Source organism: Mus caroli, unplaced genomic scaffold (assembly GCF_978045245.1).
Source record: "Mus caroli unplaced genomic scaffold, Mus_caroli_1 scaffold_2, whole genome shotgun sequence".
NCBI classification, from domain to species: Eukaryota; Metazoa; Chordata; class Mammalia; order Rodentia; family Muridae; genus Mus; species Mus caroli.
In genome coordinates this window covers 154,897,978-154,912,220 of record NW_028227257.1, presented here as the reverse complement: position 1 = coordinate 154,912,220, position 14,243 = coordinate 154,897,978, and the positions used below count along the sequence as shown (strand labels likewise).

Genomic DNA, 14,243 nt, shown 5'->3' with positions numbered 1-14,243 from the left:
CAGAGGCTGCTTCCAGGACCCTCTTCCGAGACTCCTGTTAAAGCCTGCTCACCCACCCCACGGGAAGAACAGCTGCCAGGCCTGAACCCAGAACCCCAGTGCAGCCCAGATAAGCTCCACCCACATGCAATTGTCCCTCTGCCCACTTGGGGGCAGGCCTGGCCAAGGGGAGGGGACAGAGGGAGCCACACATCCAAAGGAGGGAGGGCAGATGGGCCAGATGAAGAGGAAGAGCCATTTTGTAGACAATACATTGAATAAAACCATTACTCAGTCTAGGCAGTGGCACACTCCTATATCTCCCAAATAGTGACTTTTTGGGGCACAGGCAGCCCCATGTTCTTCCACAGCTAAAGCTCTTCCCAACTTCTCTCCAATACTGTGTCCCCAATCCCACTGGTGAAGCAAAGGTCAGGAAAGCCGGGTTTGAATTGACTTTATTATCCTGTAAATGTGAACTTTACAAAGCGCCTTACAGTTAACAAGAACATCCTTTTGTCATGGATTTCCACTTCTGAAACAGCTCTGAGCACAGGCTCACAGCTCTAGGGTTTCCCTGGTCGGCTTGCGGACATAGCTGTGTTTGTTTGTTTGTTTTATTTTTTGTTGTTATAGATACAATGTTTTCAGCCATGGCTACAAAGTAACAGTCTTGTCACTACGGGGTCACAGCACAGAGAGAGGAGGATGCTGGAGGGACAAAACAAAAAGAAACCAAAAGAAACCAAAAACCAAAGCCTCCTCCTCCCTAAAACAAAAGGAAGCCAAGATGTGGTGTCTGCTCTAGCTCAGTGGTTCTGTGAAGGCCTCCTTAGAGGTAGGGGAGCAATGACTTTATTAACTTAATTCCTAACAGTCATGAATTATGATGCTACTTTAACCCCTGGACAGTGCCTTCAAAACAACCCTCTTCCTCGGGTCCTGTTCTCCAAACATCCCACTGAAGGGATAAATGTTCTTCTTGCACCCAGAGACACCCAAAATGTTCAAGTCAAAAATATTTATACATTTTATACTGAGTTATCTTTTTGTCTGCTAAAAATAGTATTGCAAATTTTGGCTTCCTTTGACATAAAAATCACAATCGTGCTTGCAGTGAGGCGACCAATGGGACACAAGCAGAGGCTATTCAATCAGAATGTTTTAGATCCTGCATCCTTTTCCTTTCTAGGAAAACAAAACAAACAAAGCAAACACCTTTGCCACTTTTGAAACACTTTGTATTGAGCCCTTCTTCTAGCAGCACAGGCTGAGCTGCCTGACATGCAGAACCACCCAGCAGCAGCACCGTTTCCACGAAGTGAAGTGCGGAAAGCTGACAGATCTCGTGCTTGTCGCCATTCCAATCTGGGATCTGTGGCAAGCAGGTTCTAGCAGGGTCTTTCGAGTTTTCAGCTGGTTGATAGGCCACCTGCTCTTCCCCAAGTCAGCTAAGAGTCACCATCTTTAGGGAACCCAAGCAGGGGACAGTGGGGCAGAGCACAATGTGCACTGGGCTTGGGAAGTTCCTGCTGTTGAAGCAGGCAGCAGCAGGCACCCCACAGTCCCTTGGAGGGGACTGGCCCTGTCAGCTTGCCAGCTCTCACAGCCCCTTTCTTCTGCCTTCCTTTAGGTTCTAAACAAACACCACACATCTAGTTTTCTTCGAGGCCCACACCTGCAGTCACACCACAAAGGACCCCTCAGAGTCTCTCAATTGCCTCTCATACATCACTGGCAGCATCCACAGTCAAGGGCAAAGTAAGACACCAAATCAGATGTTAGCTGAAGCAACTGGTATAGAAAACAATACAGAATTCAAGTACTGAGACAGCCGGGCAGACAGGCAGCACCTCCAAGCTCACACTATCAGCCCTGTCTCTGGTCCCTTGCCCCAGACCTGCTGTATTCGTCCCAGCTGCCTCAGGGACTATTGTCTGCTCTGGGAGGACATAAGAGTCATGGCTGGATCCAGCCCTGCCCCAGTAGCTCCAACCTGATCCAGTCCCGACTGTCCTGGCAAAGATGCTGATGTAGCAATAGTTTCTACAATAGACTCTACATAGTATGTGCATATTGCTAGTAGTCAAGCTAGGAACAGAGGTGTAGACATCTGACAAATGCTGAGAGGCTCTCACCTATAGGGTCTGGACAAGTCGGGGTCATGTGATAGGACAAGACAGCCCCAATTCTGGAATTAGTCATCTTGTAAACAAAGGAGGGAGTCTGGTTTTTAAAACTGGTTTTCCTTGAAAAAAATAATCAAAAGATGCTAAGGCACTCTGGAAGGCCCCTCGGAGCCCAGGCCTGCCACCCGCCTGCCTCACAGTACATTCAGGATGCAGAGGGAGTGCCCCACCCCCCAAGCAGGTACAGTCATTGGCCATGCATGTCTGCAAACGATCCCCACAACGTCCACAATGGGACACATTAGTGCAAAACGCTCTGTCTGGCCCACCCGGGGCACAGGGAGAGCTCAGAATCCATTCACATTTAATATTATTGAAGTTTTACCTATAGTTCTTGCCTTCCTTACCCAGAACAAAACAGATGGCAATTATAAACACTAAGGGACAGAGGTTGAGGACATTGTGCTAGCCCGAGCAGTGGTCAGGCATTCTGTGCGGCCACTGTTCCTCTAATGGCCAGCGGCACCCTCCCTATGCTGGCCCAGGGTGGGACCATGCTCATCTTGGAGTGGAGGGATGAGAAAGAGCCCTTCTATCACCAACCAAAATAGGTGGGTTTGTCTCCCAAAGGTCCCCAAGGATGGTCAAATTAAAGTGCAAATTTGGGTGGGGGAAGCAGATGAAGGGATATTCCAGAGCGGAAGGGCACAGCCCTGCCCCCAATCCTGCTGTACCCTCTACAGTTCTATGGTCTTCACCCAGCACCAGGAGGGTTTGGTCCAAGTCACTAAAGGGCTGGCTGGGGCTCCAACCTACCTAGGAGTAAGATGGAAATGGGAGAGGTGAGAGGTCCATCTCTGGGCAGCTAGTTCCTGAGCTAGATCTTAGCTAGCCTCTGAACTGGCCCTAGGAATGCAGGCCTTGGGTTACCAAGGAGCAGGGGGAGGGGCTCAGCTCAGTTCCCACAGTACCTACCATGATGCCCCTTTCCCTTTCCACACCACAGGTCTTCCAAAAGAGGGGAGGGGAAAGATAGGACTATACATGGATGTATAGTCAGCACAGTATGGAGTTTCCCTGTGAGGCCCCCAAGACAGGGAAGTGCCTGCAAAAAGAAGGCTGTGACACAGAGGGAGTCTAAACTGCACCTCAGGTCTCCTACCCTCCAATGGGGAAAAGACTGCTCCGGCTGTGGGCACACAGGGGGGGTTCATAGGGCAGCAAACTCAAGATGCATAGAGGGATAGGGACGAGACCTTTCAAGTTTGTTATCGTTGGTGTCCTTGGGCACCTCAGCAGCTGCTAGGTTTTGCAGGTGGGCAGGCAGTCCTCAGACAAGAGTCCAAGAGGAGACACTTGGGAAAGTAGCCTCGGGAGCATATCCCATACTTTAAAATGATAAAGCGCCAGCTTCCCACCCACCAGCTGTCCTCCACGGCCCCCACAGGTGCTGTCCTCGTGATAGTCTAAGTTTCTGGTCCCCAGTGAGGTCGATCCACACCTGCCAACTGCCCTGGCCCAGGCCTGTAAGGCCTGTGCCTTCCACTACACGGGCACCCACAATGAGTGCTGAGCCCACCCCAGGCAGCAGTGTCCTGCTGGCCAGGCCCACAGGGGCCTAGCTTGGCTGTACACAGATAGCTATACTTTCCTGGGCCCCTCTGCCTCCAATTGGAGGCCAAGATGGGGGTTATGGACATGTATTCACCCAAATCCACAGCAGGCTGGGAACAGGGACACTAGTCTCTTGCTATTTTTTTTTTTTTTTTGCTTTTTTTTTTTTCTCTGTTCGGTCTGAAAGTTTCCAAACCACAAACAAAATAGATCTGAACTAAACAAAAAACAGCAAACAAGCAAAATCCCAGAGTGGCTGGAGAGGCAGAGGGTGGTGAGGGCAGCCATGGCCAGGGGCAGAGAGACCCTGGGGGGATCAGCAGGCCAGCCGCTGGGGATCTGGGTGGAGCAGAGTGAGGACACAGGTATGGAGGGGGGAACACCTCATCTTTCCCCCACCCCCAGATGACCAGCCACAGCTACTGCAGGGCCATCACTGGTCTTCCTGCCTCTCTCTCTCTCTCTCTCTCTCTCTCTCTCTCTCTCTCTCTCTCTCACTCACTCATGTGTGTGTGCGCACATATGAATACACACACATGCACACACATACACACACACACGCACACATACATGCACGCAGGCAGCTTCTTGGGAGGAATGAAAACAAGAGAAGTCTGGCCTCTGGGGGCCCAGCATTCCCCCCACTGTCCCAGTGGGGTCCTTATGGGTAAGAATGGAGTGTCGTGTCTGCCCCTCCAGCCCCAGGCCACTGCTGCCCCAGCTTCTGCTTTCAGAGCAGGGGAATAAGAAGGGTGGATGAGGCAGGGTCAGGGCAGGACATCAGGGACCTGGTGGCCTCTTCTGTCTCCCCAAGAAGGGAGAGAGAACACTACCACGGGAGACTGAGCTGGGGAATATCAAAAAGTTGCCCTGGGACCTTTGTCCCAGAGAGTGGCCAGCGGCCTAAATGTTTACAGTATAATGAATGCATTTGTTTCCTTCATCCATTTTAAATACAGGCAGAATAAAAATCACATTTTTGTCAGGCAGCAGTAGCAGTTCAGTAGGTAAGTGGCTTGATCACATTTGTTTGTATTAGTAACGCATGCAAGCAGCTTTAGTACTCGGTTCCTTGTGAGCTGGCCTTGCCGGCCACTTACAAGGTCCCTGCATAGGTGCCCTCTGGCCTTCTTGTTGCTGTGGCCACTGGTGTCTGAGGCCTACTGGAGCTGGTGTTGCCCTGCTCAAAGGCCTGAGGGGAGCTCTGGCCATCAGCAGGCAGCTGCTCTGGGGCAGCCACCTCCTGGATAACAGAGCCACCCCCATCCACCTCCTCATTAGCCTCAAAGGCAGGGTTAGCTGAAGTGCTCAGATCGACATTCACCGCATCAGTTCTCAGAGCCACGATGGTGGCTGCATCACTTCTTCGCTCAGCATAGATGCGCTGCTCAAACACCTGTGGAGCCGCAGATGGGAACTCGGGGTCCAGGGGCAGGCTGGCGGCCGACGCACCCATGACGCTACGGTACATCTCCACACCCTCTGGAAGCATGGACTTGATCTTGGGCAGCCAGCGCTTACGGACACGGCGAGCATTGGTACACATGTCTGCGGCAATCACGTTCATCTCGCTCTCTTTGAAGCTGGGGGCAAAGTTCTGACAGTACACTGCATGGGAGAGAGAAGCAAGAGGAGTAAGAGCAGCCTCTCCCTGCCCACTGCTGCCTAAGTGTCCACAGAAGTAAGGTGCCCAGGGCTGGAGTGTCTGCAAGCTTGATCCTCACTGGGATCCCCTGATCTGAGCTGTCAATCCAGAAGTCACTTTTTCTTTCCTCCACTCATATATGATCTTTAGGACATGTCTATAACAGTAAGGTAAGTCTGTTTGGGTGCCCACCAGGTTTGGACCTGTGTCTAACCTGTGTCTAATCTTCTCACCTCCCCCTGAAAAACGAGACAGGTCAGCTCCCTCCCATATGATCAGTTGGCTCATCAACACCATCCCTAGTTTCAGACACGGCAGACAAAAAGGAGTGTGGGTGTCCTCATCAATGAAACAAAACAAACGCTTCTGTTTCCTAAGGAGCTGGAGACCAAGGTCCCCCACAAGTATCAACCAGGAACAGGTTCCTCAAAGCCCAGTTTCACCACCTTCCAGTGTGAATGGGTCACTTCATTCCTCAGGACTGTAATTATCCTCTTCTATAAAATAGAATTAGTCTCACAAAGGGAATTTCTAAGTAAGAAGATAAGGCATTTCTTGGGCCAGTGGCCCCAGGCAGCTGTGCTCAGGGCCAGTCTCTGTGTATACTGGGTGGTACAGCTTCTTCTGCATCTGCCGCTACAGGGCTGGGCGGTGGCTTGCCACAGAGATGGACTGGGCTCCGCCCCACCACGCAGGAGCGGGAGGCAGAAGCCGGCCGAACAGATGGCAAAGGCTCAAAATAACCTCAACATGTAAATAAGGGGTTTTGTTCAAAAAGGAAAATTAGATCTATTTCACATATTAAAATAGTTTCGCAGCTGAATTCATCACACTTGGAAACCTACCAAGGACGTTAACACCTCGAGACGAGTTCTACTTGCTGCTCTTTTCTCCCTGCTGGTCCCGGTGCTGCAGGCCAAAGCAAGCATGCAGGACAGGAGCCGATGGCCCAGAATGACCCTGGGGCCTTAGCCTGCCTCAGTTGAGATCTCGAGTCCAGATGGATTCCTAGAGTCTCCCAGACCCACCCTACGGGAGTGACCATTCGCTGCCCACTCACGTTTCACAGCGTTCAGGACTCGGCTGTCCAGTGGCTTTCGGCTCGGATCACTGGTGGAGGAGCGAATGCCAGTGCCACAGCTGTTGGCCAGTGTGTTCCTGGAGAGGGATGAGGAAAGGGGGCAGAGCTTCCTGTTCACATACCAGGTGAAAGAGCCCAGATCCCACACCCACCCACGTGTCCCCTGAACAAGTATGTATGTCTCCTGAGTCATGTACAATGTTGAAGGAAGGTCCAGTCTTCCTCTAAGGGACAGAACTCCCAGGGAGTGGGCAACCTGAGTGACAAGACTAGGAAGCTGACTGACCCAGGCATTATCCATGGGAAATCCTGAGTCACCTGAGTGCCTTGTTTTGCCTTAGGGAAGGGGCCCTTTTGACTCATGCACATGGTAGTGTGTATAGAGCTTTTTGCTTTCTTTGGGGAGGGGTACACAGCCAGTATTTCACCAGACTGGGCCCTAACATACAAGGATCTTTCCAGAGCCTCTCTAGGGCATCTCCATATCAGACGCCCACATCTGTATTAGGAAAGAGCAGAAGGCTATAAAAGCTCAAACCGTTCATGACCAAGGCAGCTCACAGCTACCGGAAACTCTAGAAGCTTCTGCAGCCCCCTAAACACCTACCTGTCAAAGAAGGTGGCCAGGAGCCTCCGCAGCAGGACCTTGTGCTTCACCCCTGCACACAGGTGGCAGTTCATGAGCTGGCCACGAGTGATGTAGACCCCGGAGCCTAAAGCCAGCAGACATCAATGTGTGAGGTCTTTAGTCTGATAAACTAAGCCAGGGCTCATGCCCTCTAAGGGGGGAGGGGTGGGAGGTGAAGTGAGGTCTCTAGGACAAAAACAATCTCAGCTCTCACCTGCTAGAAGACACCAGGGCTGGAGGATGCCAAGGCCAAACCTTTTCCTGTCATACTCCCATCCTCAACTGAAAGCCACCAGGGTTTGGGAAAAAGATGTGGCAAACCCCATACCTTCAGTTTCATTTAACCCCTGAGCTTCCTTTATTGTGATAAGGCCTGTGGGCAGGATTAGAGAACTTCAGCCCTTGCCACCGCCTCAGGAACTTTCTGGAGCTAGCTTTGGCTTTGGCTTCCCACCTTGTCCTTTCCCAGACACCAAAGAACCATGGGCAGAAGTTGGGAGAGATGGACAGCAGTCTGGAGAATCCAGCTGAGGCTTCTGCTGGCCCAGCACTGGCCTCTCTACCTCATGCGTTCAAGGAAGCTCTAGTGCAGGTGTGAACAGAGAAGCCATTCTCAGCCATAGACCCCGCAGAGAGTTGACAGTGTCCCAGAAGCCCCTGTATAGTGTAGATGAGCAGAGGACAGAACCTATGGAGATGAGAGCAGCTGGATCCGGGAGGCCACCTGTGTACAGGGTGTAGTCACACGGGAAGAGCCTATCACTTGACTGGAGGGAAGCACAGGCGAAAACAATGAGAGGTGCACTAGACTGCAGCTCTGGCTGTGTGTTCCCACTTATGTGGGTCTCCCTCATCCGATTTTTTCTGTTTCTCGAGACAGTCTCCTCTGTTGCCCTGGTCATCATGGACTAACTCTGTAGGTCAGGCTGGCTTCACACTCAGAAGTCAATCTACCTTTACTTCCTGAGTGCTGGAATTAAAGGCGTGGGCACCACTGCTTGGTTGCTTATCTTATTCTGACAGCGCATGGGCTAAGCCTTTTTGTTTTAAGACGAGCTCTTACTATAGAGTCTAAGCTTGCCTTCAGTTCTTAATTCCCCTGCCTCAGTCTCCCAGGCACTCAGTTACAGGTATGCACATATGCACACTTGGTTCTTGGATCTTTCCATCAGTCCTGTCTATTAGGTTTTAGCAGAAGAAAGAGACAAGGTGAAGACAGGAACCTGCTCTTGCCTGAGGAACACTTCTGCCCTCTTAAAAGGCATCACAGCAGTATGAGGGACTGTCTCTAGTAGCTTCCAGAGATTCTGTTCTGCTCTAGGACTTGGATGGAGCAGCCCTACTCCATCCTACCCTGGAAGTTAAACTCCCGTTGCCTACCGGAGAGCTGGTCAGTAATGGAGTCTCTAAGGCACTGGTTTCCAGGAGAGGGGGACAACTGGACAGAGTCTGGAGTTTCTGTTCTGTTAAGAGAGTGGACCTCAAGATGCTACCCAGGATGTGCCAGTAGGGGTGCTATCCAGAAAGAAGCAGGAGAGGGTGCCTCAGGTAGGCAGAGCTAAGGTGCAGAGCTGAGGAACCTGTCCAGCTTGCTTGGGGCTTCCCAAGCAAACAAAATGAGCAATTAAAATCCAGACACAGTGGCTCATACCTTTAATCCAATCACAGGAGACAGGGACAAGGGGATCTCTGTGAGTTAGAGGCCAGCCTGGTCTACATATCAAGTTCCAGGAAATCTAGGGCTATATAGAGAGACTTCTCTCAAACAGGCAATTAAAGGAAACTGTGGAAGCCACTGGGACACCACCTACTTGGATCTTGCTGAATACTGCCTTACAAAATGCAAGCATCCCAACACTAAAGGGATGATGTTTCTGAAAAGGTGCTGGCCCCAAGTGCTTCTGGACTCCACTCTGCACTGTGAACTACTATTCAGACACTGTGACCAAACACTGGGGCAGGAGAGACACTGGTAACTGTGTGACTTGGTTCTATCTGTGACCTAAATTAAAATGCATCATGGATATAGCCCCTGCCAATCAGAAGCCTGGCCAGCTCAGGGGACTCAATTAAAATGCTAAATTAATTCAATTGAATAACTCCTCTTAATGACACATTCTTCTAAAAGGAAATTAGAAGAAATTTAAGATGTTCTTTTTTTCTTTCTTTTTGACTGATTGGTGATGAGTGTATTGTTTATAGGTCTGAAAAATAGGGTAGGACATTTGCATACAGTGATGGGTGGGGCCACCTCACCTGCTACAAGCTCCAGTTTCTCTCCAGGATCTCCCTCTGAGTAGAGCTTTGGGTGGCATCGGTACCCAATCTGGCTGATGAGGCTGGCAGGAAGTGCCACCAGGTCTCGACGGATGAGGACACAGGAGCGGCTCTCCAGGGGCACTGGCTCTGGTTTCTCTTGCACTAAGGCAAAAAACTAACCCAATTAGGTTGGAGTCTGTGGGTGAACCGGGGCTGTTCTGTGCCTGTCCACTACATTCCCCAAGGCCCAGGTTAGAAGCTTTCCCTATCAGCCTGGACCACGGCACCAGTCCTCCACACTGTACATGCAGTGTGTCCAACTCCACATCCAGCACTGTCCTGCAAAGATGCCTGATAGCATGAATGAGAAAATGGCTATGAAGAATGGCTGCCTGCGCCTGGCAACAGGCTGCTCAGGGTGAGTGGTGCTTCCCAGAGGTGTCAAGACAACAGGTTATGGGTTAGGTGGGAAGGCAAGCACTGAAGGGGAGGCCAGAGGGCACGTGCTGGAATCAGGACATAGGACAGCCTGACCAGAGACCTCGAGGCTGCAGATGGAGCTTAAACTCAGCAGCTTGCACCTTTCAGAGTATGAAGCTGCCAACTCTGCTGTCAGGAAAACTCATGGAAGGAGACAGCCAGTGAGACAGAACAGGGCCCCAAGTAGGGACCCAGCTCTCCTCCAACGGGCTTCATGGAAGAGGTAACCAGATATGTATAGTTCTACTTAGCAGATGAGGGGATAGGGGTCTTAGATGAGAGGTCTTAGGGGTCCAGGATATGTCCCCTAGGACTGTTTTGGCCTGGCACTGAAAGTGCTCTTAAATATTTGTCAGGAGTAAAGCCAGGCAGTCTGGCATCCCTGTTGTCTGGAAATGTTCTGGCAAACCACTTCTAGAACAGGCAGTTAGGCCTGAGAGATCCTCTGCACCCGTAGCTCTGAGGCTGTATCCCACAGAGGCAGTCATGACTGAGTGTGCTTCACAGAGTACCGGATGCCAGCTAGCCAGCATCAATAGCCAACAGGCAAGATGAAGTCTCCTACTAGTCACAGAGGGCCTGGGCCAAGATTCCTTAATAAGGACTACGTACTGGGCACCCTATGTGCTACAAGACCAAGGAGGACCTGTGGTGCTAACCAATCTTGCACAGTCTTGCCTTGGTCCATTCTTCCACTGCCTCTCCAGCCCCTTTTCCCAGGAGGCCTTGCAGCTAGGCTAGGCTTTCAGGTTGTCCTTGGTTCACGCTCCCACAGGCCACAGAGACTGGAGTAACACATTTGTGTGTATGCCATGTATGTTTATACATGTGTGTTTGTGTATCTGAATGTCTGAGTGTATATGTGACTGCATGTGTCATGTCTATGGTTGTATCTGGGCCTGTGTTTCTGTATGTGTCTGTGCGGCGCAGGTAGGACTTGGCCCTAGGACAGCTAGAACTGGCTCACATGAGGCTGGCCGGCTCAAGGCAGGTTTCTCAGACTTAGATCTTGCCCGAGACAGCGCCAAGATCAGACACAGGTGCACCTGGTTGCTACAGCAGGGTAGCTTTAGGCCCCTTCTCAAATGACCACACAATAGGAACTCTCAACCCTTCTCAGCAGGGGGCTGCGGTGCAGGGGCCCCTTAAGGACAGGTGACAAGGGAGGGTCCTGCACAGAAAGGACTTGCAAGTCATCTTGACACCCTGCCCCTAGGGAGATGTTGGAGTGCCCATCCCCAAGGACCAATACCTGGGTTCTGAAATGACCACCTATACTCTAAGACACAGTGATCCACTACAGGAGAATTCACTGTGAATTCACTGGGAGAATACAGGAGGAGCCCAGAAGATGGGGTGGAGAGCTCATCTGTAGCTCAGCTCTGCCTCAGTGTCTAGAGTCAGAGCAAGGTGCCTAGGCCCACTACTTTTATTTTTTTTGGTTTTTCGAGACAGGGTTTCTCTGTGTAGCCCTGGCTGTCCTGGAACTCACTCTGTAGACCAGGCTGGCCTCGAACTCAGAAATCCGCCTGCCTCTGCCTCCCCAGTGCTGGGATTAAAGGCGTGCGCCATCACGCCCGGCAGCCCACTACTTTTTGATGCAGCCCAAATAAGCACAACTCTGCCAGTGTTATGTGGAAGTCTTAGAGTGTTGCTAGACATTCACTGAGGACAGAAGCTAGAAAATGGAAGCTGCTGAGATACTGAGATGCTGAGATGCAAACCCCTGGTACCAACTGGTGGTCAGACTAGCCAGGTGGCATTTCCCATCCAACAGAGCAATGAAGAATCTTTACAGCCCGGAATTACCCAGAGACTGAGGGAACACATCAAACAATCCGGATGGTATTTTAAAACATAATTATCCACCCCCCTCGCCCCGCCTGCTGTGATTACACATGCAAACGAGCAGCGCCAACGCTGTGCGCCGTGCGTGGCATTTACATAAAGAGTGTTCACCAACAGAAATAATTCTCCATCCGCAGCCAGCGCTCTCTTGAGATGTTTTTCTCAACAGCAGAAGTTGTTTGTGCTCCACATGCACACCCCTCCCCAGCCTGGCTCCCCAAGAGCCAGAGACTGTCAGCCCAGAGCCCCAAAAAACCTCTTCTATTTCTGCCCTGCCAAGTGCTGGATGCTACCGCCGCTAAAAATACACCAATCTGAGTCTTAGCTCATCTGCAAAGGTGTTCTGAGCTCCTTTGTGTGCCCTGCCCCTTCCCCAAATCTCCCCATCACAGGCCTAAGTGGCTTCAGTCACCACCCAGGCTACAAGGTGGTGTGATATCGAACTCCAGAAAATCACTCCCAGAGGAGACTGGACACTCATCCCCACCCACAGTGGACCTCAGTGGGTCTTGCCAGTGTCAGGGTCGGTACTTGGTTCCATGTATGCTGGAAGTCTGTCTGTCCCTGAGCCGTCTCCCCCTCCCCCAAGAGGACTGTGAACTGAGGGGAGATCCTGTGATCACACGAGGTTTCCTGTGTCCTGGTCTCAGTCTCCTATCATCCAGGACTGGTCTCAGTGGTATCAATGTCACTTCCACATTCCCCAGGCCAGGTGACAAAGCTCTGGTTTCTAAGACTGAGCGTCCTAGGGTGAGAGCATGTGAGGCATGGTTAGTTATCTCTATGAAGAGCTGACTAACCACCAGCTGAAGTGAAGTCACTTCCTAGTCCTGGCAGAAAGCTCTGTTATAGGGCCCCCCCCTAGACACTCAGCAACTGACCCCCCTCTCTCAGGATCAGTGACCTACCTCCCTGGGGTTACACCATGGAAGCAAACTGGATACTTGTGGTCACATGATATTATGGGTTGCATTCCAGGGCTCTTAACATGGTCACCTAGGAAAGCTGCTAAGCCAGGTGTCAAACCCCATAGACCCAAGAAGCAAAAATGTAGATACTGAGTAGGGAATTTGTCAGTTTGGGAAGATCTCAAGAAGCTCTATGGTTAGGATAATAGTGACGGCTGAACAGTGTGAAGATGCTTAAAGTCACTGAAAATGACTGCAAAATATCACGGCATACTATAAGCACATTTAAAAGGAGGAGGAGGAGGCGGGGCATGGTGGCTCAGGCCTGTAATCCTAGCACTTGGCAGAGGCAGGAAGATCAGGAACTCAAGGTCACCCTCAGCTGTATAGCAAATTTAAGGTCAGCTTCATGAGGCCCTATGTTTAAAAAAAGAAAGCAGCAGCAGCAGCAAAAAAAATAAGTACTTTGGGTGTAGTTTAGTGGTAGAGCATGTTTAGTTGGGATAAGGCCCTGGGTGCCCTTGCCAGCACCAAAAGGCGGCAGGTGAGAGTAGGAGGCATGGAAGGGTGGATGGATCCCATTGCCTGTTTTCTTCCCACAGGATCTGCCCCCAGGAGGGTACCCAGCAGGAGCTTCCTTACCCCCAGCCTCTCCTACCCTGTTCCACAAATGTCCTTGGGATTCACTCGAGCTTCACAGAGGCCTAGCTACTTCACAGACTAGAGGTATCCCCCCTCCCCAATTCAGAATCAGAAAATAAACCTTAGTCTTAACTATGAGTGGAATTGCCGAGCCCACGCCCACGGTGAGAGAAAACTGCTGACTCACACCGTGGAAGACTCCCTGGACCTATACTGCCAAGTCACCAAGAGTGCAGGGCACAGTCAGGAAAGCTACTCGTCACCACAGAGCCCACAGACCATGTGGCAGCCAGCAAAGCAGCCATAGACCTTTGCCATTCTCAATCAGAAGAGAAAGGTAGGAAAATCCTGTTCTTGGGTTAGGCTAAGAGTTCTGACATGATTTCCACAGTACAAATCCTTAAGAGAAGCAGAAATGTGAAGTCTTCAGAATGAAACAAACAAAACCAAAACTTCTGTGAAAGAGTAACAAAATGGGATGGCTACAGACAGGATGCAAGAAAGAAAACGCTCTCAGAACTCAACACTTAAAAACAACAACAAAAAAGCTGGTTGAGTAGGAAGAGGGAGGTGGGTTTCTGAGTTCAAGGCTAGCACAGTCTGGAGAGTAGTGCTCCAGGACAGTCAGAGCTATACAGGGAGAACAACAACAACAAACCCTGAGGGCTAGAGAAATGGCTCAGTGGTTAAGAGCACTGGCTGTTCTTCCAGAGGTCCTGAGTTCAATCCCCAGCACCCACATGGAGGCTCACAACCAGCTATAACCATAATCCCATGAATTCTAATATCCCCTTTTATTGTGCAGACATACATGCAGACAAAAAGACCCATACTCATAGATAAATAAATCTTTAAAAATAAAACCAGACCTCAGTTTCAAAACTGGGCAGACATCAAGGATTTATGGAAGAGAGCCTGCACTGAGAAAGTGTTTGCTCAGTCAAGAAACCACAATGGAATCCTATCCTGGTCTTTGAAATCAGGACCTAAAAGCAGCTACAAGGCTGTGTGCTGGTGAAGATGGAACCCA

General features: G+C 50.7%; 1 protein-coding gene across 3 annotated transcripts in view; it reads right to left on the bottom strand.

The window, feature by feature from the left end:
- Nucleotides 1-420: 420 nt before the first annotated feature.
- Nacc2 (NACC family member 2) overlaps nt 421-14,243 on the bottom strand; it is a 71,066-nt gene continuing 57,243 nt past the window's right edge. For all 3 annotated transcript variants that reach the window (XM_021150620.3, XM_029472943.2, XM_029472941.2), the window contains 4 exons: nt 9,333-9,497; nt 7,056-7,161; nt 6,428-6,525; nt 421-5,330 (listed from right to left, as the gene is read on the bottom strand). In XM_021150620.3, coding sequence (XP_021006279.1) covers nt 4,819-5,330; nt 6,428-6,525; nt 7,056-7,161; nt 9,333-9,497 — 881 coding nt within the window. In that variant the 3' untranslated portion in view covers nt 421-4,818. The remainder of the gene's footprint in view (nt 5,331-6,427; nt 6,526-7,055; nt 7,162-9,332; nt 9,498-14,243) is intronic.